Genomic DNA, 25676 nt, shown 5'->3' on the forward strand with positions numbered 1-25676 from the left:
CTATTCCTTTGTCCCTGAGGTTGTGCATGAATGGCCCCACAAAGCCAGATCTAGCTTGCAGATATAATTTTCTTTGGGAAACACAATGGCTTTATAAATTTTGAATTAGCTGCTTATTTCAAATTAGTTGCTAACATTTATACATTGGAAAGTTTTTTCCATGTAGAAATCCAGATTCTGGCTTCTGGATCCCAACATGAAAAGTTGGGATGTCTGGCAACTTTGAACCTGCATGGCACAAAGGGCTGAGGCTAGGCAGCCAGAGCCCTTTGAAAGAGAGAAACAGGCCCCAGTTCACTACAGCCTTCGCCTGACTGGTGTCACTCAATCTGGTGCTGGCTTGGTGCCTTCATGCACGTGGATTTATGACACTCGCTCTAGAATACCTAGTGCTCCAGCCAAGTGCGACATTCCCAAATGCATAGCATCTTTACTTTCCCCATCTTTCTGAAAACGCCCTCTCCTTCCTTCTTTCCTGTCTTTACAGCCCATTTCCAACACCGTATCTTCCTCGAAGCTCTCTGTGAGCACCCCACGGGATGTGACTGCCAGTTTGTAAACCTCTGTAACATTCTGTGGCTCTCTTATGGCCCAGAGCCCACCCTCCTTGGCATCACAGTCATGTCCTTGCTTTCTCCCTGTTTCTCAGGAAGGGATAGAGATGTACACTTTTCCCCACTCCTCAGGCTTTTTCGAAAAGGGGTTTTCCTCTTGACCTAGACTTTCTTTCTCCTCTCCATAGAGATGAAGAGCATCTGTCCCCACCTCCCTTTCTCCTCAGGGACCTGCCTGTCTACACAGTGAAGAGGCCCTGTTATGCTTGGCAGTAAAGGCGCTGATGTGCAGGTGAGACTGAGGGTGTTCACACTACCTGTGCATGTCCATCTGCCCGATTCTGAAGGCCAGTAATGGGAAGCCCCCTATTGCTACACATCTAAGACAGGGCTTCCTACCCTGCATTGATCAGCAAACCAAGCTAAATTTTCATTGTCATCTGCTTGAATACTTATCTAGCAACTGTTTCCAAACTCAAGCAGGGAAAAGGAAGAAATTTTTATGACCTCAACAATAAGACCTCACTTTTTATTATTATTATTATCATCACACTTTAAGTTCTAGGGTACATGTGCACAAGGGGCAGGTTTGATACATAGGTATACATGTGTCATGTTGGTTTGTTGCATCCATCAACTCGTCATTTACATTAGGTATTTCTCCTAATGCTATCCCTCCCCCAGACCCCCACCCCCTGACAGACCCTGGTGTGTGATGTTCCCCACCCTGTGTCCAAGTGTTCTCATTGCTCAATTCCACCTATGACTGAGAACATGCGGTGTTTGGTTTTCTGTCTTTGTGATAGTTTGCTGAGAATGATAGTTTCCAGCTCTATCCATGTCCCTGCAAAGGACATGAACTCATCCTTTTTTATGGCTGCATAGTATTCTATGGTGTATATATGCCATATTTTCTTAATCCAGTCTATCATTGATGGACATTTGGGTTGGTTCCAAGTCTTTGCTATTGTGAATAGTGCCACAATAAACCTACATGTGCATGTGTCTTTATAGTAGCATGATTTATAATCCTTTGGGTATATACCCAGTAATGGGATTACTGGGTCAAATGGTATTTCTAGTTCTAGATCCTTGAGGAATTGCCACACTGTCTTCCACAATGGTTGAACTAATTTACATTCCTACCAACAGTGTAAAAGCATTCCTATTTCTCCACATCCTCTCTAGCATCTGTTGTTTCCTGACATTTTAATGATTGCCATTCTAACTGGCATGAGATGGTATCTCATTGTGGTTTTGATTTGCATTTCTCTCATGACCAGTGATGATGAGCCTTTTTTCATGTGTCTTTTGGCTGCATAAATGTCTTCTTTTGAGAAGTGTCTATTCATATCCTTTGCTCACTTTTTGATGGGGTTGTTTTTTCTTGTAAATTTGTTTGAGTTCTTTGTAGATTCTGGATATTGGCCCTTTGTGAGATGGGTAGATTGCAAAAATGTTCTCCCATTCTGTATGTTGCCTGTTCACTCTGATGGTAGTTTCTTTTGCTGTGCAGAAGCTCTTTCGTTTAATTAGATCCTATTTGTCTATTTTGGCTTTTGTTGCCATTGCTTTTGGTGTTTTAGTCATGAAGTCCTTGCCCATGCCTATGTCCTGAATGGTATTGCCTAGGTATTCTTTTAGGGTTTTTATGGTTTTAGGTCTAACGTTTAAGTCTTTAATCCATCTTTAATTAATTTTTGTATAAGGTGTAAGGAAGGGATCCAGTTTCAGCTTTCTACATATGGCTATCCAGTTTTCCCAGCACCACTTATTAAATAGGGAATCCTTTCCCCATTTCTTGTTTTTGTCAGGTTTGTCAAAGATCAGATGATTGTAGATGTGTGGTGTTATTTCTGAGGCCTCTGTTCTGTTCCATTGGTCTATATCTCTGTTTTGATACCAGTACTATGCTGTTTTGGTTACTGTAGCTTTGTAGTATAGTTTGAAGTCAGGTAGCATGATGCCTCCAGGTTTGTTCTTTTTGCTTAGGATTGTCTTGGCAATGTGGGCTCTTTTTTGGTTCCATATGAAATTTAAAATAGTTTCTTTCCAATTGTGTGAAGAAAGTCATTGGTAGCTTAATGCAGATGGCATTGAATCTATAAATTACCTTGTGGGGGTACGGCCATTTTCATGATATTGATTCTTCCTATCCATGAGCATGGAATGTTCTTCCACTTGTCTCTCTCCTCTTTAATTTCATTGAGCAGCGGTTTGTAGTTCTTCTTGAAGAGGTCCTTCACATCCCTTGTAAGTTGGATTCCTAGGTATTTTATTCTCTTTGTAGCAATTGTGAATGGGAGTTCACTCATCTTTGGCTCTCTGTCTGTTATTGGTGTATAGGAATGCTTGTGATTTTTGCACATTGATGTTGTATCCTGAGATGTTGCTGAAGTTGCTTATCAGCTTAAGGAGATTTTGGGCTGAGACAATGGAGTTTTCTAAGTATACAATCATGTCATCTGCAAACAGGGACAATTTGACTTCCTCTTTTCCTAATTGAATATGCTTTATTTCTTTCTCTTGCCTGATTGCCCTGGCCAGAACTTCCAACACTATGTTGAATAGGAGTGGTGAGAGAGGGCATCCTTGTCTTGTGCCGGTTGTCAAACGGAGTGTTTCCAGTTTTTGCCCATTCAGTATGTTATTGGCTGTGGGTTTATCATAAACAGCTCTTATAATTTTGAGATACGTTCCATCAATACCTAGTTTATTGAGAGTTTTTAGCATGAAGGGATGTTGAATTTTGTCAAAGGCCTTTTCTGCGTCTATTGAGATAATCATGTGGTTTTTGTCATTGGTTCTGTTTATGTGATGGGTTACATTTATTGATTTGCATATGTTGAACCAGCCTTGCATCCCAGGGATGAAGCCAACTTGATCATGGTGGATAAAATTTTTCATGTGCTGCTGGATTCGGTTTGCCAGTATTTTATTGAGGATTTTTGCATTGATGTTCATCAGGGATATTGGTCTAAAATTCTCTTTTTTTGTTGTGTGTCTGCCAGGCTTTGCTATAAGGATGATGTTGGCCTAATAAAATGAGTTAGGGAGCATACCCTCTTTTTCTATCGACTGGAATAGTTTCAGAAGGAATGGTACCAGCTTCTCTTTGTACCTCTGGTAGAATTCAGCTGTGAATCCGTCTGGTCCTGGACTTTTTTTGGTTGGTAGGCTATTAATTATTGCCTCAATTTCAGAGCCTGTTATTGGTCTATTCAGAGATTCAGCTTCTTCCTGGTTTAGTCTTGGGAGAGTGTATGTGTCCAGAAATTTATCCATTTCTTCTAGATTTTCTAGTTTATTTGTGTAAAGGTATTTATAGTATTCTCTGATGGTAGTTCGTATTTCTGTGGGATCAGTGGTCTATCATTTTTTATTGCTTCTATTTGATTCTTCTCTTTTTCTTCTCTATTAGTCTTGCTAGTGTTCTATCAATTTTGTTGATCTTTTCAAAAAACCAGCTCCTGGATTCATTGATTTTTTGAAGGGTTTTTTGTGTCTCTATCTCCTTCAGTTCTGCTCTGATCTTTGTTATTTCTTGCCTTCTTCTAGCTTTTGGATTTGTTTGCTCTTGCTTCTCTAGTTCTTTTAATTGTGATGTTAGGGTGTCAATTTTAGATCTTTCCTGCTTTCTCTTGTGAGCATTTAGTGCTATAAATTTCCCTCTACACACTGCTTTAAATGTGTCCCAGAGATTCTGGTACGTTTTGTCTTTGTTCTCACTGGTTTCAAAGAACATCTTTATTTCTGCCTTCATTTCGTTATTTACCCAGTAGTCATTCAGGAGCAGGTTGTTCAGTTTCCATGTAGTTGAGCGGTTTTGAGTGAGTTTCTTAATCCTGAGTTCTAGTTTGATTGCACTGTGGTCCGAGAGACAGTTTGTTGTGATTTCTGTTCTTTTACATTTGCTGAGGAGTGCTTTACTTCTAATTATGTGGTCAATTTTAGAATAAGTCCGATGTGGTGCTGAGAAGAATGTATATTCTGTTGATTTGGAGTGTGGAGTTCTGTAGATGTCTATTAGGTCTGCTTGGTGCAGAGCTGAGTTCAAGTCCCGGATATCCTTGTTAACCTTCTGTCTCGTTGATCTGTCTAATATTCACAGTGCAGTGTTAAAGTCTCTCATTATTATTGTGTGGGAATCTAAGTCTCTTTGTAGGTCTCTAAGGACTTGCTTTATGAATCTGGATGCTCCTGTATTGGATGCATATATATTTAGGATAGTTAGCTCTTCTTGTTGAATTGATCCCTTTACCATTATGTAATGGCCTTCTTTGTGTCTTTCAATCTTTGTTGGTTTAAAGTCTGTTTTATCAGAGACTAGGATTGCAACCCCTGCTTTTTTTGCTTTCCATTTGCTTGGTAGATCTTCCTCCATCCCTTTATTTTGAGCCTATGTGTGTCTCTGCATGTGAGATGGGTCTCCTGAATATAGCACACTGATGGATCTTGACTCTTTATCCAATTTGTCAGTCTATGTCTTTTAATTGGGGCATTTAGCCCCTTTACATTTAAGGTTAATATTGTTATGTGTGAATTTGATCCTGTCATTATGATGTTAGCTGGTTATTTTGCCCATTATTGATGCAGTTTCTTCATAGCATCAGTGGTCTTTACTATTTGGCATGTTTTTGCAGTGGCTGGTACTGGTTGTTTCTTTCCATATTTAGTGCTTCCTTCAGGAGCTCTTGTAAGGCAGGCCTGGTGGTGACAGACTCTCTCAGCATTTGCTTGTCTGCAAAGGATTTTTTTTCTCCTTCACTTATGAAACTTAGTTTGGCTAGATATGAAATTCTGGGTTGAAAATTATTTTCTATAAGAATGCTGAATATTGGCCCCCACTATCTTCCGGCTTGTAAGGTTTCTGCCAAGAGACCCACTGTTAGTCTGATGGGTTTCCCTTTGTGGGTAACCCAACCTTTCTCTCTGGCTACCTTTACCATTTTTTCCTTCATTTCAACCTTGGTGAATCTGACAATTATGTGTCTTGGGGTTGCTCTTCTTGAGGAGTATCTTTGTGGTGTTCTCTGTATTTCCTGAATTTGAATGTTGGCCTGCCTTGCTAGGTTGGAGAAGTTCTCCTGGATAATATCCTGCAGAGTGTTTTCCAACTTGGTTCCATTCTCCCCATCAGTTTCAGGTACACCAATGAAACACAGATTTGGTCTTTTCACATAGTCCCATATTTCTTGGAGGCTTTGTTTGTTTCTTTTTACTCTTTTTTCTCTAAACTTCTCTTCTTGCTTTATTTCATTAATTTGATCTTCAATCACTGATACCCTTTCTTCCACTTGATCGAATCGGCTATTGAAGCTTGTGCATGAGCCACGAAGTTCTCATGCCATGGTTTTCAGCTCCACCAGGTCATTTAAGGTCTTCTCTACACTGTTTATTCTAGGTAGCCAGTCATCTAACCTTTTTTCAAGGTTTTTAGCGTCCTTGCAATGGGTTTGAACATGCTCCTTTAGCTCAGAGAAGTTTGTTATTACCAACCTTCTGAAGCTTACTTCTGTCAACTAGTCAAAATCATTCTCCATCCAGCTTTGTTCCATTGCTGGCAAGGAGCTGCAATCCTTTGGAGGAGAAGAGGCGCTCTGGTTTTCAGAATTTTCGGCTTTTCTGCTTTGGTTTCTCCCCATCTTTGTGGTTTTGTCTACCTTTGGTCTTTGATGTTGGTGACCTACAGATGGGGTTTTGGTGTAGATGTCCTTTTTGTTGATGTTGGTGCTATTCCTTTCTGTTTGTTAGTTTTCCTTCCAATAGTTAGGTCCCTCAGCTGCAGGTCTGTTGGAGTTTGCTGGAGGTCCACTCCAGACCGTTTGCCTGGGAGGTCCACTCCAGACCCTGTTCACCAGCAGAGGCTGCAGAACAGCTGCAACAGCTGCAGGTCTGTTGGAGTTTGCTGGAGGTCCACTCCAGACCCTGTTTACCAGTGGAGGCTGCAGAACAGCAAATGTTGCAGAACAGCAAATATTGCTGCCTGATCCTTCCTCTGGAAGCTTAGTCCCAGAGGGGCACCCACCTATATGAGGTGTCTGTCGGCCCCTATTGGGAGGTGTCTCCCAGTTAGGCTACACAGGAGTCAGGGACTCACTTAAGAAGGCAGTCTGCCCGTTCTCAGAGCTCAAATACCATGCTGGGAGAACCACTGCTGTCTTCAGAGCTGTCAAACAGGGACGTTTAAGTCTGCAGAAGCTGTCTGCTGCCTTTTGTTCAGCTATGCCCTGCCCACAGAGGTGGAATCTCTAGAGGCCTTGCTGAGCTGCGGTGGGCTCTGCCCAGTTCGAGCTTCCTGGCTGCTTTGTTTACCTACTCAAGCCTCAGCAACGGCAGACGCCCCTCCCCCAGCCAGACTGCCACCTCGCAGTTAGATCTCAGACTGCTTTGCTAGCAGTGAGCAAGGCTCCATGGGCATGGGACCTGCCAAGCCAGGCACAGGAGAGAATCTCCCTGTCTGCCAGTTGCTAAGACCTTGGGAAAAGCACAGTATTTGGGCAGGAGTGTCCCATTTTTCCAGGTACAGTCTGTCACAGCTTCCCTTGGCTAGGAAAGGGAAATCCCCCAACCCCTTGCACTTCCCGGGTGAGGCAACGCCCTGCCCTGCTTCAGTTCATCCTCCAGGGGCTGCACCCACTGTTCAACCAGTCCCAATGAGATGAACCAGGTACCTCAGTTGGAAATGCAGAAATCACCCGTCTTCTGTGTCAATCACGCTGGGAGCTGCAGACCGGAGCTGTTCCTATTTGGCCATCTTGCACTGCCCTCAAGACCTCACTTTTTCTTCAATCTTCCCCAGCAGCTAGCCAAAGTCATTGCACAAAATAGACACTCAAGAGTATCAAATTGAATCAAAACACACAATCAATGTACATAAAATTCACGGAATAAAATTTATCTTATGCTTATTTTCCCATAAACCATAATTTATAGTCCTTCAACATAAATAAGGAAAAAATATAATTTGTCTCTGTAATGTTAACAAAATACAAATGACTCATCTATAATGTAAAATATTTATTTCTTATTTACTTTTCCATTTTTATATAAATCATTTTGCATCGTGTCACATAAAAAAAGGAAATATAAAGCTTAAAAGTCACTGAAGAAAGCATCACACTGTACGACATTTTTCAGCAGTCTCGGAGGTCTCATTTCTTGCTTTTGTTTGATTTTTTGGTTGTTTCCTGACGAATGGTATCATATTCCAATATGGCTATTTTGGAAAGTCTCTCTAAGTATTGAGATGGTGCTCCAGTGAGAGGATCACTGAAGCCAGAACCCGGAGGAGGAGGTGGGGAGTCAGCTATTAAAATGAATTAAGTACACATGAATAATATTCTATTAAATATAATGTGACTGAAATATTTCTTCCACAAATGACTATCACACACTACTAGTTCTTATACTACAGAGCTATACTAACCCCCAAAAAAAGCATGCATAAAAACAGACACACAGACCAATGGAACAGAATAAACAACACAGAAACAAATCTATACATCTATAGTGGATTCATTTTTAACATAAGTGCCAAGAATATACACTAGGGAAAAGACAGTCTCATCAGTAAATGGTGCTGGGGAAACTGGGTATTATGGATATTATAAAACTGGAGATTATGCAGAAAAAAAACCAGATCCCATCTCTCGCCATGTAAAAAAATAAAATCAAAATGGATTAAAGACTTAAATCTAAGACCTCAAACTATGAATACTAAAAGAAAAAATTGGGGAAACTCTCTAGGACATGGGAGTGGTCAAAGATTTCCTGAGTAATACCCCAGAAGCACAGGCAATTAAAGCAAAAATGGACAAATGGGATCACATCAAGTTATTAATAAAAAGCGTCTGCACAGTAAAGGAAACAATCAACAAAATGAAAAGAACCTACAGAATGGGAGAAAATCTTTGCAAACTACCCATCTGACAAGGGATTAACAACCAGAATATATAAGGAGCTTAAACAACTCTATGGGAAAAGTCTAATAATCCCATTTTAAAATGGGCAAAAGGGGTGGCTCGTGTCTATAATCCCAGCACTTTGGGAGGCTGAAGTGAGCAGATCCCTTGAGCTCAGAAGTTCAAGACCAGCCTGGGCAACATAGCAAGACCCTGTCTCATTTAAACTCTCATGTTAATAAAAATTAATTAATTAAATAAATGGGCCAAAAGACCTGAACAGACATTTCTGAAAAGAAGATATGCAAACAGCAAACAGGCATATGAAATGTGGTCAACATCACTGATTATCAAAGACATCAAAACTACAATGAGATATAATTTCACCCCAATTAAAATGGCTTTTATCTAAAAGACAGGAAATAACACATGCTGGCAAGGATGCAGAGAAAAAAGGGAACCCTCATTCACTGTTAGTGGAGATGTAAATTAGTACAACCACTGTGGAGAACAGTTTGGAGGTTTCTCAGAAAACCAAAAATGGAGCTACCATATGGTCCAGCAATCCCATTGCTAGACATATACCCAAAAGAAAGGAAATCGGTATATCAAAGAGGTATGGGCACTCCTGTGTTTACTGCAGCACTGTTCACAATGGCAAAGATTTGGAAGCAACTGAAGTGTCCATCAACAGATGAATGGATGAAGAAAATGTTGTACATATACACAATGGAGTACTATTCAGCCATAAAAAAATGAGATCCTGTCATTTGCAACATTATGGTTGGAATTGGAGATCATTATGTTAGGTTAAATAAGCCAGGTACAGAAAGACAAATTTCACATATTCTCAGTTATTTGTGGGTGCTAAAAACTAGAACAATTGAACTCATGGAGATAGAGACTCGAAAGATGGTTACCAGAGGCTGGGAAGGATAGTGGAGGAGAGATGGGGGGGAAGTGGGGATGGTTTATAGGTACAAAAAATACAAAGAATGAATAAGAACACGTATTTGATAGCACAACAGGGCAATTATAGTCAACAATGATCTAATTGTACATTTAAAAATAACTTTAAGAGTATAATTTGATTGTTTGTAACACAAAGGATAAATGCCTGAGGGGATAGATACTCCATTCACGTGAATGTGATTATTACACGTTGTATGCCTGTATCAAAATATCTCATACACCTCATAAATAAATACACCTACCATGTACCCAGAAAATTTTAAAAAAGATTCGTTTTTGATATAACACATATTTTGAATTAAAAATGCCATGTTTACTTTCTTTTTCTTTTCTTTTTTTTGAGATGGAGGATGGAATCTTGCTCTGTCACCCAGGCTGGAGTGCAGTGGTGCAATCTTGGCTCACTGCAACCTCCACTTCCCGGGTTCAAGTGATTCTCATGCCTCAGCCTCCTGAGTAGCTGGGACTACAGGCATGTGCCATCATGCCCAGCTAGTTTTTGTATTTTTAGTAGAGACAGGGTTTCACCATGTTGTCCAGGCAGATCTCAAACTCCTGGCCTCAAGTGACCTGCCTATCTCAGCCTCCCAAAGTGCTGGGATTACAGGCATGAGCCACCGCACTCGGTTTTAATGCTACTTTGTAAAATGACTATATGCCTCAAAAAATATTTATCTAAAAAACCTTTAATGCTTGTATTTAATTATATAAAATTACTTTGGTGCAAAAGTAATTGCAGTTCTAAAAACCGCAATTACTTTTGCACCAACTTAATCTGATTTTGTACAATACTTTTTAAAACATGGGACAACTGTGAGATTTATTTCAAAGTAAAAGGCATAATCTCCATAAATAATTAACTCATTTCATATTTTACATGCCTATCAAGTTATTTTCTTCAAATAAAAACATTTCTCAGAAATGCTAAGTGAAGTAAAATTGTAAAGTAAAATAAAATCATTCACTTAACTGAAATAGCGTTAATCAAGCTTCTATAATAGGGTGGTAGTAATGACAACAGATAGCATTTGTTGAATGATCTTTGTCAAGTACTTTACATCTGTTTTATCCATACAACAACACTATGAAATAGTCATCTGTACTATCTTGAGTTACAGATTTTAAAAAGACAATTTAGGGATGCTAAATAACTTGCCCGAGTGCATATACTTAGTAACTATCAGAGTTAGGATTTGAACCCAGATTTATCAAAGTTCCAATCACTACATATTACCCCTAAATACATAAATATGTAGAAATATTTCTATTTAAAAACATATATGCAGCTTTGAGAATAATATACTGACCTATATTGCTTTAAAATATTATTATTTAACTTCAGTTTCAAGTGTCAAAAAAAGCACTATCTTCAATTTTCCAATGTAGTTGTTATTTTTCTGTTTGTTTTGTTTTGTTTGCAGGGGTAATATGAGTGAGAAGTTCAGAGAGAAACAGCTGAGAGTTAAGAATATGATCAGGACTTCTGTTCTTAGCAGTACAATGGACTTGACACTTTAAAAGACCCTCTGGCAGCAAAATAACTAGATTCCAGGCATTAGGCAAACCTGAAAAAACTTCAAAGAATCAGTATCATACACACAAATGCAATTAAGTTGGAAGTTAATAATAAGATAAATTTAAAATTCTGAAATATTTAGAAATTTGTACACATGTATTAATCCATTTTTACGCTGCTGATAAGGACATAACTGAAACTGGGTAACTTGTAAAGAAAAAGAGGTTTAATGGACTCACAGTTCCACATGGCTGGGGAGGCCTCACAATCACACCAGAAGGCAAAAGGCATGTCTTACATGGCAGCAGATAAGAGAGAATGAGAACAAAGCAAAAGGGGTTTCCTCTTATAAAACCATCAGATCTCGTGAGACTTACTCACTACCATGAGAACGGTATGGGGGAACCGCCCCCATGATTCAATTATCTCCCACTGAGTCCATCCCACAACACATGGGAACTACGGGAACTACAATTCAAGATGAGATTTTGATGGGGACACAGTCAAACCATATCAACACATTTTCTAAATTATCAGTCAAAAAACAAATCGTAATAAACATACAAATATTTGTTGCTAAATGATAAATATCACAAAAGTTGTGTAATGGAGCAAAAGTTGTATATAGAGAGGTTTATACCCTAAAATGTCTATGTTAGAAAAGAAGGTTGAAAATTTAAAACATAGGTATTAGATACACAGTAGGAAAAGAGTAAACCCAAAGAACATGGAGGAAAAAGATAATATAGGAAAGGGGAGAAATCAATGAAGTAGAAAACCAAGTTACAATAAAAGGGATTTTTTAAAAAGACAAAAGCTCTTCATTGAAAAAACTAATAAAAAAGGAAAGCCTCTGGTGACATTACTCAAGAAAATAAAAGAAGGCACAAATATGTAATATTGCGAAAAGAGGAACAGAATTACAGACAAAGCAAAGACAAAACTTTATGCTAATAAATTTTTAAAACTTAGACAAAATGCAAGTTTCTAGACAATATAACTTACCAAAACTGATTGAAAAATTAGAATACCTTAAAAGTCCTAAATTTAAAATGATTGAGCCAATATTAAAGATTCTCCCAAAGAAAACAAGTAACCCAAATGAATTTTACAAATGAATTTCCTCAAACTTTCGAGAGAAAAATCATTCCAATTTTAGGTCATATCCTTCAGAGAACAGAAAGAGAACGAATAGTCCCCAATTCATTCCACAAAGTCATTATAATGTGGACACTGAATCCAGACAAGGACAGAACAAAAAAGAAAATTCATGGCAATCTCACTGCACTTACCAGCATAGGTAAAAAATTCCAAATGAGATATTAGCAAATTAAATGTGGCAGAATATAAACAAATAATAAATCATTTCTAAATTGGGTGTATTTCAGGAATGCAAGAGTGACTTAACATTACAAAATCTGTAAATGTTATTCTTCACATTAAAATAAGTAATAATAAGTATTTACTGAAGACTTACTTTGTTGCAGAAACTAGTGTGGGCACTGTAGGGATATGAAGGTGAGTGAATAAGACACAGAAGCCATAATGTTAGAAAAGAGGCTGGCAAATGTTCATTTGGGCCGAGATTCAAAGCAATGTCTTTTGGGTTTTTTGTTTGTTTGTTTGAGACTCTGTCGCCCAGGCTAGAGTGCAGTGGCACAATCTCGGCTCACTGCAACCTCCGTCTCCCAGGTTCAAGAGATTCTCCTGCCTTAGCTGCTTGAGTAGCTGAGATTACAGGCGCACGCCACCACGCCCGGCTAATTTTTGTATTTTTAGTAGAGACGGGGTTTCACCATGTTGGCCAGGCTGGTCTCAAACTCCTGACCTCATGATCTGCTCACTTTGGCCTCCCAAAGCATTAGGATTACAGGCGTGAGCCACCGCGCCCAGTCAGCAATGTCTTTTGTTCTAATTAACATTTATATTTTTATTTTACACTGTCTGTTGATTACAGAAGTTGTTTTAGTATATGAAATTAAGAGAGAGAAAACATCCAAGGAAAAGTTCATGAACATTTAAACTTATAAACTTCCATAGACTGAGCTTGCAGAGCTACTAACAAGTCAATTCTGACAGCTACCAATAATGTCAATAGAAGCATTACTTAGTAATTTTAGTTTTGGTTGTTTGTTTGGAGGTGTTCAGTTAACTCCATTATTCCATAAGCCAAAGTCATGGAAGTATGAGTGTATTACAGGAAGACAAGTATGATTATGATAAAAATTTAAAATAAGGTTTTAAAAATCTTTAACTTTCTTTTTAACTTTTAAGTTCAGGGGTACACGTGTAGGTTTGTTATATAGGTAAACTTGTGTCACAGGGATTTGTTGTGTAGATTATTTCTTCACCTGAGTACTGAGCCTAGTACCCATTAGTTATTTCTCCTGATCCTCTCCCACCTCCCACCCTCCACACTCAGGTAGGCCCCAGTATCTGTTGTTCCTCTCTGTGTCCATGTGTTCTCATCACTTAGCTACCACTTATAAGTGAGAACATGTGGTATTTGGTTTTCTGTTCCTGCATTAGTTTGCTAAGGATAATGGCCTCCAGCTCCATCCATGTTCCTGCAAAGGACATGATCTTGTTCTTTTTTATGGCTGCATAGTATTCCATGGCGTATGTGTACCACATTTTCCTTATCCAGTCTACCATTGACGGGCATTTAGGTTGATTCCATGTCTTTGCTATTGTGAATAGTGCTACAGTGAACATACGCATGCGTGTGTCTTTATGACAGAAGGATTCATAGTCCTTTGGGTACATACCCAGTAATGGGATTTCTGGGTCAAATGGCATTTCTGTTTTTAGGTCTTTGAGGAATCACCACACTGTTTCCTACAATGGCTGAACTAATTTACATTCCCACCAATAGTGTATAAATGTTCCTTTTTCTTTGTAACCTCTCCAGCATCTGTTATTTTTTTACTTTTTGATAGTAGTCATTCTGACTCACGCGAGATGGTATCTCATTGAGGTTTTGATTTGCATTTCTCTAATGATCAGTGATGTTGAACTTTTTTTTCATATGCTTGTTTGGCTGTATGTATGTCTTCTTTTGAAAAGTGTCTGTTCATGTCCTTTGTCCACTTTTTAATGAGGTTATTTTTTTCTTATACATTGTTTAAATTCCTTATAGATGCTGGATATTAGACCTTTGTCAGATGCATAGTTTGCAAAATTTTTCTTCCATTCTGTAGGTTGTCTGTTTACTCTGTTGATAGTTTATTTTGCTGTGCAAAAGCACTTTAGTTTAATTAGCTCCCATTTGTCAATTTTTGCTTTCGTGGCATTGCTTTTGGCATCTTCATCATGAAATCTTTGCCTGTTCCTATGTCTAGAATGGTATTGCCTAGGTTGTCTTCCAATGGTTTTATAGTTTTGGGTTTTACATTTAAGTCTTTAATCTATCTTGAGTTGATTTTTGTATATGGTGTAAGAAAGGGGTCCAGTTTTAATCTTCTGCATATGGCTAGCCAGTTAGCCCAGCATCATTTATTGAATAGGGAGACCTTTCCCCATTGCTTGTTTTTGTCAGCTTTGTTGAGAATCAGATAGTTGTAGGTGTGTGGCCTTATTTCTGATCTTTCTATTGTGTTCCATTGATCTATGTGTCTGTTTTTGTACCAGTACCATGCTGTTTTGGTTACCATAGCCCTGTACCATGGTTTGAAGTCGGGTTGTGTGATACCTCCAGCTTTGTTCTTTTTGCTTAGGATTGCCTTGGCTATTTTGGCTCTTTTTTGATTTCATGTGAATTTTAAAATAGTTTTTTCTAGTTCTATGAAGAATGTCATTGGTAGTTTAATAGGAATCACATTGAATTTATAAATTGCTTTGGGTAGTATAGTTATTTTAACTATATTGAGTCTTCCTATCCATGAACATAGAATGTTTTTCCACTTGTTTGTGTCATCTCTGATTTATTTGAGCAGTGTTTTGTAGTTCTCCTTGTAGAGATCATTCACCTCCCTGGTTAGCTGTATTCCTAGGTATATTATTCTTTTTGTGCCAATTGTAAATGGGATTGTGTTCCTGATTTGGCTCTTGGCTTGACTGTTGTTGGTGTATAGGAATGCTATCAATTTTTGCACATTGATTTTGTATCTTGAAATTTTGCTGAAGTTGTTTATCAGCTTAAGGAGCTTTTGGGCCAAGACTATGGGGTTTTCTGGATATAGGATCATGTCATCTACAAACAGGGATAGTTTGACTTTCTCTCTTCCTATTGGAATGCACTTTATTTCTCTCTCTTGCCTGATTGCTCTGATCAGAACTTCCAATACTGTGTTGAATAAGAGTGGTGAGTGTCATGTGCTGGTTTTCAGATTTTCAAGCTTTTGCCTATTCAGTATGATGTTGGCTGGGGGTTTGTCATAGGTGGCTCTTATTATTTTATGGTATGTCCTTCAATACCTAGTTTATTGAGAGTTTTTAATAGGAATGGTGTTGAATTTTATCAAAAGCCTTTTCTACATCTGTTGAGATAATCATATGGTTTTTGTCTTTAGCTCTGTTTATGTGATGAATCACATTATTGATTTGGGTATGTTGAACCAACCTTGCACTGCAGGGATAAAGCCTACTTAATTGTGGTGGATTAGCTTTTTGGTGTGCTGCTGGATTCAGCTTGCCAGTATTTTGTTGAGGATTTTTACATCAATGTTCATCAGCGATATTGACCTGCAGTTTTCTTTTTTTGTTGTATCTCTGCATATTTCGGTATCAGGATGATGCTTGTCTCATAGAATGAGTTACAGAGGAATCCCTCATCCACAAATTTTTAGATAGTTTCAGTGTGAATGGTACCAGCTCTTCTTTGTACATCTGGTAGAATTCAGCTGTGAATCTGTCTGGTCCTGGGCTTTTCTTGGATGGTAGGCTATTTGTACTGATTCAATAAAAAACTTAAGCTTTTAATGAAATAATTGTTGTACATAGGAAAGGATGAATCATTTGATAGACTGAAGGATAAATGGCAAACAAAATATACCTTAGTACCATAAACCCTTTTAGTCACCATGAACTTAGGAGTAACTTGACTTAAAAGTAGTTTTTTGGGACCAAAATTTATATAGATAAGTTTCTGTATTAGATGTCATAAGTACACAGGATTCACAAAAATAGCAATTAGAAGATTAAAGCTAGAAAGGAAAGCTGAAGGAAGATGGTAAGGGGTTCAATGTCAAGCTAAAGAGTTCATACTCGGTCTGACGAGGGAGTCATTGTTTTTGAAGAAGAGACTAATGTGATTAGAAGTCAAAGTTTTAGGCTTTTTTTGTGGCATTGAAGGATTTCAAAGATCAGACATTCGAAACAAGAAGACCAGTTTGCAGGCACTAAATGGCCCAAGTGAGATATGATGAGGGCCTACCCTTGAGTCCTGAAATTATAAAAGCATGTTTATAATGAACCCAACATCCACTTAGTTTATAAAATAAACAAAGCTTAAAGGAAGTAGTAGGCTGGGTGCGGTGGCTCACACCTGTAATCCCAGCACTTTGGGAGGCTGAGGCGGGCGGATCACGAGGTCAGGAGATCAAGACCATTCTGGCTAACACGGTGAAACCCCAACCCCGTCTCTACTAAAAATACAAAAAATTAGCCGGGTGTGGTGGCAGGTGCCTGTAGTCCCAGCTACTTGGGAGGCTGAGGCAGGAGAATGGCGTGAACCTGGGAGGCAGAGCTTGCAGTGAGCCGAGATGGCACCACTGCACTGCAGCCTGGGTGACAGAGCGAGACTCCGTCTCAAAAAAAAAAAAAGTAGTAACAAAACAAAGATAATTAAATCAATGAAAAGAAAGGAATTTTTTTTTAAAAAAAGATAAGGTATATGACACCCAAGAGAGGTGGTAGAAAAAAGGACGAGTCAGCTTACCTTTTGATTTCTCCCGAAGTGGTGCCACACTGCATGTCTCCTTAGTCTTCTTTAGCCTGAATATTATATATTATCATAAAATTACTTACATAAAAATTCAGGGTACAGTGAAACTCACTTGTTGAATAACATCATATGGACATTAAATAAATGTTAAGGAAAGGAAAGTATTTGCATTTTAACTAATTCCATCAGAAGCAGATATGAGCCAACCCAACATCTTGTTAGCAAATTTTACCAGTGGCTGAGTGCTAGGTCTAACTTCTCCCACAGACCTTTATCATACCTCTCACTAGTCATGACTCAAGCAATGCTAAGTGGGAGGGAATCAAGATAAACAGGCCATTTGGATATGTTGAATACCAACTATCACTTTTTTGTACACTTTTTACCTATCAATCACCTCAATCTGAATTTTGTCATAATTTTGTTCCCACTGAAATACATCTAGATAATAAATAGATTATTAGGGGAAATATATCATGATTGAATCTGCTGTGGGTGAGATAATCCATTATAAAAATCCCAAATTTCTTGTAACAATATTTTTTTTTGAGACAAGTTCTCACTGTCTCCCAGGCTGGAGTGGCACAATCATATAGCTCACTGTAACTTTGAACTCCTAGGCTCAAGCAATTTTCCTGCATCAGCTTCTTGAGTAGCTGGGATGGTAGGTGCATGTCACCACACAAGGCTAATTTAAAAAAAAAGTTTGTAAAGACAGGGTCTCACTATGTTACCCAAGCTGGCCTCAAAATGCTGGCCTCAAGCGATCCTCCTGCCTCAGCCTCCCAAAATGCTGGGTTTCCAAGCATGAGCCACTGCGCCCAGCCTCTTGAGACTATTTTGCACTTTAAAAGTCAGCAGCAACTTTTAAGTACTCCACCTCTGAGATTACTATTATTATTTATGTTACTAGAGTGTGCTTTGAGATTCACTAAAATATTTTGCTTACCAATAAGGAAATTTGAAAAAATATTACACTTTCAATCAAATATTCACACAAGGAGGGAAAAAAGAGAGTAAGGGGTTGTACATAAAACAAACAAAAATGAGTAATTCCCTGCTTTGCCAAAACCGCTCCTTCACAGGGCGCTGTGCAATGTGCACAGAAGAATAAAATACTTGCAGGCAATTTGACATGTTCTCACTACAACAGCTAAAATGAAGACACTTGAGTTAAAGGCAGGGAAAAGAACTAACATTTATGTTTGCCAAGCACTTCATATACATTATGTCACTTAGCCATTACTATTCCACTTTATAAAAGAAGAACGCTTGTCATAACATGAATAAAATATATTCAATTATCTTTCATTGACTTAAGTAAATTCACACTCAAATCAATGTAAAATGTTTAGAAATAATTTCACAGTCAAATCACAAATGAAAAACAGAAACAAACAAAAACTTGAATAGGGTGGAAACAATAAGAAGCAAAATAAAGACCCCAAATTAAGAGTCAGAGAGGGCTAATTCATGGGTATTTTCCAGGTTTCCAGTATCTTGGAGATGATCACGTGTATCGAAGGAAGGGTAACAAGACGGGTCCATACTGATACAAAGTCCATCGGCACAGGCAGCCCTACACACTCCTACCCCCTCCCCAAAGGGCACTGTGACCCTTGGTGAAAATCACATAAGTTGACAGTCAGGGACACAAGATAGTGTCTTGGTTACGATGTAACTGACTGTCCTTAGTAGCTTTATAGTCATGTTTCAAACGGTCCCTCTTCTTTCTGCATCCCCGCCATTTTCCACTTTGACTTAAGTTACCATCTAGTAGCAACTCTCTGTCTCTTCCATTTCTAATTCTGCCTTATTTTATTCTAACCTTACTTCAGAAAGAACAATTTTGCGTTTTATATTTTTATAGCTTGAAAATCTTTCTTCAGATAATATTAAAAATGATGAGAAAAGCTATACGTATGATATTGTTTATTGTGGTGTTACTTACAAAGCCAAAAAAACAAAGCATTTTAAAAATCCAACAATAGTAAGTGATGAAGTAAACTGTGGATCCGTCAGTGAAATATAATGTGGTTGGTAAGACTGCTTAAAGAACATATAGTGGCGTGACTAAATGCATATATATAAAGTTTTTAAAAACGCAGGATAAAAATTTTAAGTACACTAAAATCACAACGAAAATGAAATCCATGAAAAAGAATTTTTTCTTTCTTTTGAAAGAAGGGAATATCCAAACAATAAAAATGGATATGTTATGATGGGTAGATTATCAAATAATTATTTTCCTTTTTTCTGCAAAGTTCTTATTCTTATTTTCATAATTTAAATAAAAATTATCAACTTTTCATTTTAACCTGTTCCAGCTCTCTATTTGTATTACCAGAGTTTATTTCAAGAGTACTTAAAAAGAACAACAGTATTAGCTGGAAAACTCAAGAAACATATTTTGAAACTTCAATCTTGTGTGCTAGGCATAACTGGATGACTTTAAAGTTCATTATAATAGGAAGATAATATAAAAATATAAATCCTCCCCTAAAGAGAGGTGCAACTCAGAATGCTATAAGTGCTTCACTTTTTTTAATACTACCAGAGTGAATAAGAACTAGACATTCGGCCAGGTGCAGTGGCTCACGCCTGTAATCCCAGCACTTTGGGAGGCCGAGGTGGGCGGATCACGAGGTCAGGAGATAGACACCATCCTGGCTAACACGGTGAAACCCCGTCTCTACTAAAAAAAACACAAAAAGTTAGCCGGGCGTGGTGGCGGGCGCCTGTAGTCCCAGCTACTCGGGAGGCTGAGGCGGGAGAATTGCTTGAACCCGATGAGCCGAGATCGTGCCACTGCACTCCGGCCTGGGCGACAGAGCTGGACTCCATCTCAAAAAAAAGAAAAAAGAACTAGACGTTCAACAAATATCTGAAGAACAAATAAACAAACCAAAGCAGAAGCTGAGTAGAATGTGAGACTATCTTACTTAGAGATCCCTTTGGAGAGTTTTCTTTTAATGGTATGTTAGTCAGTCTGATTTCTAGCGGGAAAAGTATTTGTAATAATGTTTTCAAATGTCAGTATTCAAAGTCAGGGAGACTTTTCTGGCTGAAAAATTCATTTCTGATAGTCAATGCAGGATGTTAATTAGGCCAACATCTCATTCAGAATCTTCCTTCACATTACTTCAGTCAGACCAGAAATGAAGCACAAAGTTCTATATACAGGGTACGGAAACTTTTAAATATTACAGAGTTAATTTTTTTTTTCTACTGCTAAAAATTCCAATGCTCTCATGGGCATGATCTAGGCTAGGGCAATCAAGGTTTTTTTTAAAATGCTCTTAAATCGGGGCCGGGTGCAGTGGTTCACGCCTGTAATCCCAGCACTTTGGGAGGCTGACGGACAGATCACGAGGTGAAGAGATCGAGACCAGCCTGGCCAACACAGTGAAACCCCGTCTCTACTAAGAATACAAAAATTAGCTGGGCGTGGTGGCGGGCGCCTGTAATCCCAGCTACTCAGGAGGCTGAGGCAGGAGAATCGCTGGAATCCGGGAGGCGGAGGTTGCAGTGAGCCGAGATCACACCACTGCACTCCAGCCTGGCAAAACAGCAAGACTCTGCCTCAAAAAAAAAAAAAGCCCTTAAATCTTTTCTGGTAACATCACTCAAAAACAGAGAAAAGTGCCGAGTTGTCAAACTGAATAAAATGCTTAGATTTTAAAAAGTAAATCCTTTATGTAAAAAAAAAAAACAGCAGGCAAAAATGAATGCAATTCACTGGCCAGAAAAACCTCTACATTCAGCAGTGTTACCACAAATACACATTCAACAAATGAGAATTAAATAGCAATGATCTACCTGACTGCAGACACCTCGGCATCAGCACGTGGCAGTCTTTTAGGAACCTCTAGTGGAGTTGAACTTACACTTTTTTGGCAACTTTGCAGTCCTGGTAAATATGGCATTTTGATACATTCTTTGAGCTCTCCTAGACCAAATGCTGTGGTATATTCTGGTTAAAAATATGTAAGAATCATCTTGATTAAATGCATGCTACTTGTTTTACTACATACTAAAACACATAATAAAATACACAAAATCAGTTATTAAGTAAATAAAATTAAGCAACTGTAATTTATCTAGCATCTTTCCCAAGAGAATGGCTTTCCTTCTACATCCTGACTATAGGGACTGCAGGAAGGAGTAGATTAAGGGGATGATTAAGAGTGGAATAAGGAAAAAGAACAGCTTCACAGATCTTCCACAGTTGTCACTATCCTCTGCTTTCATTATTTTATATAGTTAGAATTCCCAGAATATTAGATACCTTCACACTGAAATAAAAGGCACTTTCAAGAGTCTGATATTATCTAGCACTTAAAGTCTTTCCATTTTCCTGCTTTTGTGTAAATAAGAGGTGTAAACACATGATCATCTTAGCTAGCAATGAGAGTCAAAGAACTCTACTTGAGGCACTGATTTTAATTTTCTGTCCACAAAATTCCATACCAAACCTGTAAACCATAACCTTGAAGCATCAAGATTGTTTCTTCTACTAACCTCACATATCCATTGCACAGAGAGATGGTCAAATTATTTTTTAAAATTTTCACGGCATTAAATGAAAAGAAAAAGATTAAGAGGTTAAAGTTTTGGGTGTTCTTTGAACTAAACATAGATAATTTTTTTAAAAGTATTCTCTACAAAGCAAGTGTAGCACAGCAACAAAAATGGTATTTAATGGGACTAAAATTATTATGTTGAATATTCAAAATGTTATTTTGTAACTTTTGATTTTTTCCTCTTTTGGAAAAAATAGTTTCTCTTGGTCAAAAAGCATATAGACTCTCTTTTCATCAATTAGATTTGGGGGGTAGAAGGGTGGATAAACTGTTGTCTGAGTACCTTTAATGGGAACCTGGTAAGAAAGTTGAAGAAAAAGTATAGCAACACATTGAAAGCCAAAGAGGGATAAATCATTGAGTAGTTTGCATTTTAGTATTTTCAAGAATTATTGGCTTGGCATGGTGGCTTACGCCTGTAATCCCAGCACTTTGGGAGTCCGAGGTGGGCAGATCACAGGGTCAGGAGATCAAGACCAACCTGGCCAACATGGTGAAACCCCATCTCTACTAAAAATACAAAAATGTGCTGGGCATGGCAGCGCGTGCCTGTAATCCCAGCTACTCAGGAGGCTGGGGCAGGAGAATCACTTGAACTCGGGAGGCAGAGGCTGCAGTGAGCCAACATCGCACCACTGCACTCCAACCAGGCGACAAAGCTAGACTCCATCTCAAAAAAAAAAAAGAATTATTTCTCCATTAATAAAGATGGAAGCAGAATTCAGAATAAACAAGAAATATAATAACTTGAAAGTAAGGGGGAATAACTATTAATATACTCATCTACATGTCAAAAGTTCTCAAACTATTCTTCATTGAGCAACTATGGGATTTAAGATACTCTCCACATAACTCACTCAAAAATAAAGTTTTGGTTAGAATTTTTTTTTTTTTTTTTGAGACAGGGTATCACTTTGTTGCCCAGACTGATGTACAATGGCATGGTCATGGCTCACCGCAGCCTCACCCTCTCCAGGCTCAGGTGATCCTCCTACCTTCAGCCTCCCAAGTAGCTGGGACCATAGGCACACACCAACACACTCAGCTAATTTTTGTGTTTTTTGTGGAGATGGGGTATCACCATGTTGCCCAGGCTGATCTCTAACTACTGGGTTCAAGCGATCCATCTGCCTTGGCCTCCCAAATTGCTCAAATTACAGGCTAAGCCACTGCGCCTGGCTTTGGTTAGAATTATTAATACATAAAAGCACTGTTAAAGATTTGGATGTCTTAAAATATAAAAATCACCTTGAGTTATTTAAAAGAAAATGCCATTTATAAAACGGAGTGTGATTCAACAGAGACAGTACTGCAATGGATATTAAGAAATGCAGTTCTTTCAGACAAATTTGAGTTTAAAAAAAAAGAAATGCAACTCTTTAAAATTTGTTTCCATCATGAGTCACAGAATTACATTAACTAAATTAATTTTAGTTTGCTTCCATTTTTCTTTTTCATCAACTTAAGATATAATTCTTATGTAAATGTCACAGAAAATGTCTCTTGCCTGATGAAAAAAATACATGTAAATTCAAGGCACTATTTCTATGTTTTCTTAAGGAAAATAATAACAATAAAGTTACCTTTCTTAATCTTTTGTGTTTCTAAAACTGCTTTCTTCCAACTACTCTCAAAAATAAAACAACTGCCAAAGGAACTTCTGGTGAATTTAGAAGTCTCACATTTTATTTCAGGAGATAGCACTGACATTTTTTCTTCTTTCAACAGTGCTGATGAGAGGGAGATGCTGCTGCAGAGACAGGACACAAAATACAAAAAAAAACAAGGCACGTTCAAGACAAGGCAAACAGATGTGTTATATTGTTTCTCTTTCAAACTTTGAACATTTTAATGAATTCTTTCAAATTCCAGGTTATAGATAGTGGGTAATATTTTAAAAAGTAAAGTCCAATAGCAAGTTATCACCTACAAGACAATGGAATACTTGGATTCTCTCAAAAACATTATCATTATAAAATGCATTTGTGCCTAAAAAAAGACAAATTTTATGCTCCATGGAAAATAAACATGTTTTCTAGATAATCATCACTTTTATTTTAAACACGGACACAGAAGGAAAATCAGTCATGTACCCTGCTTACTTAATATATTAAACACATATTCAATTCAGTCATATACATTATCTATTACATGCAAGGCATGACTACATCCAAAGAGTACAACCATGAGCAACTCTGAGGAGTCCCATGGGAATGGTGAGGAGTGACATCACCATGACAGCTACCATTTGTAAGATGCCTATTTTTCCAGGATCCTTGCTGGGCATTTTGCATCCATTTGTTCCAGTGATCACAACAAAGAATTAGAGATAGCCAGATTCAGCTATGCTTATTCATTCATACAAAATAAATTATTTACTGAGTGTCGATTTTATGCCAAGAATTACACAAAGCCTTAGAGAAACATGCTAAGCAAAACAGTCCCTGCCCTTGAGGAGCTTAGAATCTAGTAAAAGAAACATGGATGAGAAAATGGATAATACATTTCTCTGATCTCAGCAAACTATCTCAAGGACAAAAAACCAAACACCGCATGTTCTCACTCATAGGTGGGAACTGAACAACGAGAACACTTGGACACAGGAAGGGGAACATCACACACCAGGGCCTGTTGTGGGGTGGAGAAAGGGGGGAGGGATAGCATTAGGAGATGTACCTAATGTAAATGACAAGTTAATGGGTGCAGCACACCAACATGGCACATGTATACATATGTAACAAACCTGCACGTTGTGCACATGTACCCTAGAACTTCAAGTATAATTAAAAAAAGAAAGAAAGAAAATGGATAATACAGTTTTAGTAAGTGCTATGATGGGGGGCAAAAAATAAGGGTGCTGTGGGAGCACACAGGAGGGATTCTCACCCCAGTCTTGGGCATTAGGGAAGCCTTTCTGGAGGAAGCCAACAAAGCAAGGACGTGGGAAAGCAGAAGGAGGAGGATATGGCTCCCAGCAGAGGAAGAGCATTGTGATAGTTAATATTGAGTCAACTTGATTGGATTGAAGGATGCAAAGTATTTTTCCTGGGTGTGTCTGTGAGGGTGTTGTCAAAGGAGATAAACATTTAAGTCAGTGGACTGGGAGAGGCAGATCCACCCTTAATCTGGGTGGACACGATCTAATCAGCCGCCAGTGTAGCTAGAATAAAGCAGACAAACGTGGAAGGACTTGACCTGTTGAGTCTTCTGGCCTTCATCTTTCTCCCATGCTGGATGCTTCCTGCCTTCAAACATTAGACTCCAAGTTCTTCAGATTTTGGACTCTTGGACTTACACCCAGTGATTTGTCAGGGGCTCTCGGTACTGTCAGTTTCCCTACTTTTGAGGTTTTGAGAATCAGACTGGCTTCCTTGCTCCTCAGCTGGCTGGCAGCTTTTTGCGAGACTTTACCTTGTGATCACGTGAGTCAATGCTCCTCAATAAACTCCCCTTCATATATACATCTATCCTATTAGTTCTATCCCTCTAGAGAACCCTGACTAATACAAGCACATAAAAAGCATGCCTTCCTCAGGTGAGAGACAACAGGGTTCCAGAATGAAGTTTAACACAGCCGCAGTGTGTGTGCTGCACACCAGCAGGAAGGGAAGGGGAAAAACAAGAATGTGGCCCTGAACGTGGGGAGAGAGGGCAAACGCTGAGGGCAAAGGGGAGAAAAGAAAGGGGGAAAAGGAGGAAGAGGGAGAAGGGGAGGGAAGAGAGGAGAGGGAGACACAAACGTAGCCTCAGCAATGGGGGAGTAGGGAGAGGCGAGCCCTCTCCAAGAAGCTACTCCTGAGGGGCCACTGCCTCAGATCCTGGAAAGTTATTTATTACAAAGTGAGAAATTAGCTAAAAATAAAGGAGGGAAAGTCTTTAGATTTTGTGATGAGATCTTGGACATGCTTTTTACACTGCTTGAAATGGCAGTGTTGGGAGTTAAAAGTGAGGGTGGAGACCAGACAGTGAGGCGCTACAGAGCACAGGTGAAGAGCATTAGGAAATGTAGTCAGGGACAGCAAAGGGAAGGGGAGAATCCAGCTCAGCACTGGTTCCAAAGGCCCGTTTTGGCAGCTCCAACCTGTCCTGCCAGGTCCTCTAGGCCCAGCCCACGCTTCCTTCCCTGCAGCAAAGCTCCAGGCTTGTTCTCTAATGCTTCCACCACCCTCTCTATTCTTGGGGTTGATCCTCTTTCCAAGCAACAAAGAAAGAAGAGTGGCTCCTTCTTTCTTTGATGTACTTGAAGACAAGCTCTTTTGATTT

At 38.7% G+C, this 25676-nt stretch overlaps 1 protein-coding gene across 1 annotated transcript in view; it reads right to left on the reverse strand.

The window, feature by feature from the left end:
- Positions 1-1626: 1626 nt before the first annotated feature.
- C7H8orf89 (chromosome 7 C8orf89 homolog) overlaps positions 1627-25676 on the reverse strand; it is a 52746-nt gene continuing 28696 nt past the window's right edge. The window contains exons 2-5 of the mRNA XM_063726692.1: positions 22997-23163; positions 20650-20803; positions 16825-16880; positions 1627-7863 (exon numbers count right to left, since the gene is read on the reverse strand). Coding sequence (XP_063582762.1) covers positions 7709-7863; positions 16825-16880; positions 20650-20803; positions 22997-23123 — 492 coding nt within the window. The 5' untranslated portion in view covers positions 23124-23163 and the 3' untranslated portion in view covers positions 1627-7708. The remainder of the gene's footprint in view (positions 7864-16824; positions 16881-20649; positions 20804-22996; positions 23164-25676) is intronic.

Source organism: Pongo abelii, chromosome 7, assembly GCF_028885655.2.
Source record: "Pongo abelii isolate AG06213 chromosome 7, NHGRI_mPonAbe1-v2.0_pri, whole genome shotgun sequence".
NCBI classification, from domain to species: Eukaryota; Metazoa; Chordata; class Mammalia; order Primates; family Hominidae; genus Pongo; species Pongo abelii.